The following is a 4223-nucleotide window of genomic DNA, read 5'->3' as shown; positions in this document are numbered from 1 at the left end:
GGTGCTTAATAAATAATTGTTAAACTAAGTCTCAGATGAATTAAAAATATAATAAAAAACTACCACACACTGAGCACTAGAAATTCAAAAAAGAAAAAGAATTCTTACCCTAGAGGGACTCAAAGCCTGGTGACTTCAGGCAGTTGGTCTTTCTATTCTGTTATATTATCCATTAAATTTTACTCAGCAACTGGCAGATTCCTGGAGATTCAGGTCACCTGATTTCCAAAAATAGTAATCCACTATGATTCCAGATCATTCACTGGTGAACTGATTATGCTTCTTGTTTTGCCTGGGCCAGACCCTGTCCTGTTGTCCTGTCTTAAACATATGTAGTGCCCCTTTTGCCCTTAAAAATTTCCCAGCTTAGATGATAAATTATATGCTTTCCTATTCATTGATCAGTCAATTCGTAACAACTAATAGTTATTGCTAGTTAGAGTGGTTTAACCACATAAGCTACATCAATTTAGGAATATGGAAGGTCAAATCATATCTCTGGAAAGGAGTAACTTCATAAATTAAATATATGAGAAAAGACAGAATGGATCCAGTTCCAATTAGTGAATCCATTAATGAAGCCAGAATTTCCCAAGATATGTTCAACAGTTCTGAGAAGTGCAAATAAGATTTACATGCAAAATATAATGCTGAGGGCTCTTTATTGTGACAGAAACTGTTCTTCAAACTTCACTTTCATTTCCTCATAATTACTGTAATTTAGGCTCAGAGAGGTTAAATAATTCATCTAAGGTCACACAGCTAGAAAATGTGAAGTTCAGGACCCAAATACACCTTTTTGTGATCTCCTGTCCCAACCTCTATGATCATTGCTTCTCAAACAAGTAAACAAACAAACAAAACAAATAAATAATTTGATAAAAGTTTTTTGTACTTAAGTAGGTTTGGGAAATGCTAGGTTAAACTATGTTAAGTAGGCTAATTTTCTATAGGACGTTTTAGTGTCTGTAACTTACCAGAGTGCTTAGTAAATCTTCAGTGGTGATAGCACAGTGTCTCCCTCACTAATTGGCCCATGGCACCCTTTGTGTTAAGGAGGGGACTAAAGCATTGCAGAACAAACTTTGACAAATGCTGCTCCAGGGCTGGCTGGATAGCTCAGTTGGTTAGAGCACAGCCTTATAACACGGCAAATGCTGCTCTAGGAACCCCAGCTACCCACTTCTCTGTGGGTCAGCCCTCCACCTGTGTAAACACAGACCAACACATCCAGTCTCAGTCCGGGGCGAGGGAGGGGGAGGGGGGGCTCTGGTTTTCTCACTTCTGTAAGAAAGAGGAGGAGACCATCTCTGGATCCCCTAGGCTTCACTGTCCTAGCCATCTACTGCTTACATCAGTGCTTTTAACCACCCTTCATTGTACCTTTTCACTCCCCATACTGAGCTTTCTGTTTTGTCTGTTTTGCTTTGTTTTATTTATTTTTTTCTTTTCACCTTATCTTCTTGTTATTTACAAGCCTAGAAGTCTCCACAGGGGGTACCTAAAAGTTGGTTTTGGGCAATGTCCTTATTATAATTTAATAATTGAAATCTCCTGACCATTTGGGATTCCCGACATGAAAATGAGAAAAAAGGAAGAGTTATCAAAGAAAAAAGAATGAATGTGTGAGCTATTTCTGGTCCTTTCTAAGATTCTTGCTGAGGGGAAGAGTCGGGTGGATGTGGAGAGGGGTTGGAGAATTGGAACTGCATTTTTCAGCTAAGGATATCTGCACGTTCTGAGTCCAGTCTAAGGTGCTTTGATTCCAGGGAGATGGGGCTAAAGATAAAGGAATTAAAGGGCAGTATCAGAATCCCCCCTTCACTCACCCCCATCTCCTCACTGCGAGGAGGGTGAGAGGTTAACTGGGACGACGTTGTGTATTTGAGTACCTGGTGCAGTAAGATTGAGTTTCCAATGGCCTTTGTCACTCAGTTATGAGCATGGTCTCCTTCTCTTTCTTTTCCCCTCCCACCTCCTCTACCCACTCCTCAAAACCTTTCTGCCTCCTCCTGAATCACTGAAACTGAAACTGACACTGACAGGTTTCAGAAGCCAGTCTGTTACTGTGACCCAGGCAAGCCAGTTCTTGCATCTGAAATAACATAGTTTAGCTATTGTTCCACGGCCTGTGTACCCGATACAAACTTAAAAAACAGTAACAACAAAACACTTAACCCTTTCCCACCCAAGATTTAGTTCTTATGTTTTATAACTACGCTTCAACTTGGTGGGAAATGCTTTTGTTTTCACAGATGTTCATGAGGCTTCTGTGTGTAAAAGCCTCTACTAAAACATTTTATAGAAATTCTAGTTGAAATCAATATGCACAGACACCAGTTCCCCACCTCCTCCTGGACTTGTACGGTTCCATTCGTCAGCAAAGCATCTCTGGGGTCTTGAAGCTGTCCCGGAGCCTCGGTCTGAAATAGATCCCGCACAGGCACCCTAGAGGGCGCACCGCTTACATTTTCCGCCAGCAAAGCGACAACGCTCGCTCCCAGGCTCCATAAAAGGGGAGGAGGCGGATCGGTTTCCTTCTCTCATTGAGAAAGAAGAGGATTGGAAGGCCGGGCGTATAAAGCCGCGCAGAGAGCGTGAAACAAAGCAGTCGGATCGGAATTGGACTTGGGAGGCGCAGTGTGGAGTCAGGCATAAAACTTGTTGGAGGGAGTAACGAGCTTGCTCCTTGAGCTCTCCTGCTCGTCTGCGCTGCGCATGAGGGGTTCCCAGTAGCCTTCCGATTTTTTTTATATCTGCTTTTTATAGTCAGAGAAATATATACATATATATATTTTTCTTCTTAAGAGAAAATTCCTGTTCCAAGAGAAAATAAGGCAACATCAATGAAGGAGAGAAGAGCCAGCCAGAAATTATCCAGTAAATCGATCATGGATCCTAATCAGAACGTGAAGTGCAAGATAGTAGTGGTGGGAGACAGCCAGTGTGGCAAAACCGCGCTGCTGCACGTCTTCGCCAAGGACTGCTTCCCCGAGGTCAGTGCGGCCGGCCGGGGCTTCGAGGAGGGGGGCGGCCCGGGGGATCCCCGTCTTGAGGTGGGCTGTCCCTTGTTCCAACACTTCCACCCGTTTTCCCTTTTTAAAGTCGCCTTTCTGAACCCTTCCTACTTTCCTCCCCGCCCCGGGTTAGACTGGTCGGAAAAGGAAAGTGCGCTGGAAGCGTTAGGGGTTGGGACGCGCCTGCACATGGGGCTGTTGGCTCCAGAAACTTGTTCATTCCTGTGTGCAGAACCTGGGGATGGGAGATTTGGGTCGGCAAGCCTCCGAGAACCGGTTGGGGCGAGTGGGCAGTCAGACAGGGGTTAGGGAAAGGGACCGTGTGTTTAGTGTGTGGTTTGATGTGTGCGGTTTTTGCTTTTTTTTTTTTTTAAATTGGGAAGCGGGAGGGCGATCTTCAGAGGGTGTTCAGTGGTTTGTCGTGCATTTTAAGATAACCTCTTTGCCCTCCTTCCTTCCTCTTCTGTCCGTTTTGTTTGTTCAGAATTACGTCCCTACAGTGTTTGAAAATTACACGGCCAGCTTTGAAATCGACACACAAAGAGGGGGGGGGGGGGGGGGGGGGGGGGGGGGGGGGGGGGGGGGGGGGGGGGGGGGGGTACTGTGCGCAGCGGAGCTCGGGACCCCGCGCGCCACAAACCCTCTGCTCCCCTCCATTAACTTTGCCCCCACCGAGGGATTCCCACAGTCCCTGCTGGGTGTAAATTCTATTCTTGGTGGGGGCGGGGGATGACAGTGAGGGGGGGTGGCAGTGGGGAGAGGAGGGCGCTGTGTGCCCGCATGGTGACCCCATGGTTGAAGCCGCTCGTGACCGGGTGGCCGGACATGATCTGCTCTTGGGGCAGTGCTGGGGTCGCCTCGGGGCAGCCAAGGTGGGCCGATGCTGGGGGTGGTGGGTGCGCTTCGCGGAACCACCTGGCTCCCAACGGGCTCCCCTCCTGGATCTAACCTGCTAGCTGGCTGGGAGGCGGGGTGCGTGGATGCGGTGGTAGGAGGCGGGAGAAAATCCCCAAAGCGACGCGCTTGTGTGCGGATTCCGCGCTTGGGGGAGAGTAACTGAGCGCAGACAGCCGCCGCGCCCGTGACGCCTATTGCCAGGAATGCGCGGGCGGCGCGGGTGGCGCAGAGGCCGGGCAGCCCGCCGCTGGGCCTCCCCTCCGCGCCGCCGTCCGCCCGCACCGAGCCTCCTCTTCGCCCGCCCCCCAG

At 48.4% G+C, this 4223-nt stretch overlaps 1 protein-coding gene across 1 annotated transcript in view; it reads left to right on the top strand.

The window, feature by feature from the left end:
- Positions 1-2638: 2638 nt before the first annotated feature.
- The window catches only part of RND3 (Rho family GTPase 3), a 20161-nt gene continuing 18576 nt past the window's right edge, over positions 2639-4223 (top strand). The window contains exons 1-2 of the mRNA XM_008583602.1: positions 2639-2996; positions 3502-3556. Coding sequence (XP_008581824.1) covers positions 2847-2996; positions 3502-3556 — 205 coding nt within the window. The 5' untranslated portion in view covers positions 2639-2846. The remainder of the gene's footprint in view (positions 2997-3501; positions 3557-4223) is intronic.

The sequence above is a fragment of the Galeopterus variegatus genome, unplaced genomic scaffold, assembly GCF_000696425.1.
Source record: "Galeopterus variegatus unplaced genomic scaffold, G_variegatus-3.0.2 Scaffold2975, whole genome shotgun sequence".
Taxonomy (NCBI): domain Eukaryota; kingdom Metazoa; phylum Chordata; class Mammalia; order Dermoptera; family Cynocephalidae; genus Galeopterus; species Galeopterus variegatus.
Note: the sequence above shows the minus strand (reverse complement) of the source record. Positions and strands in the feature narration are given on the sequence as shown.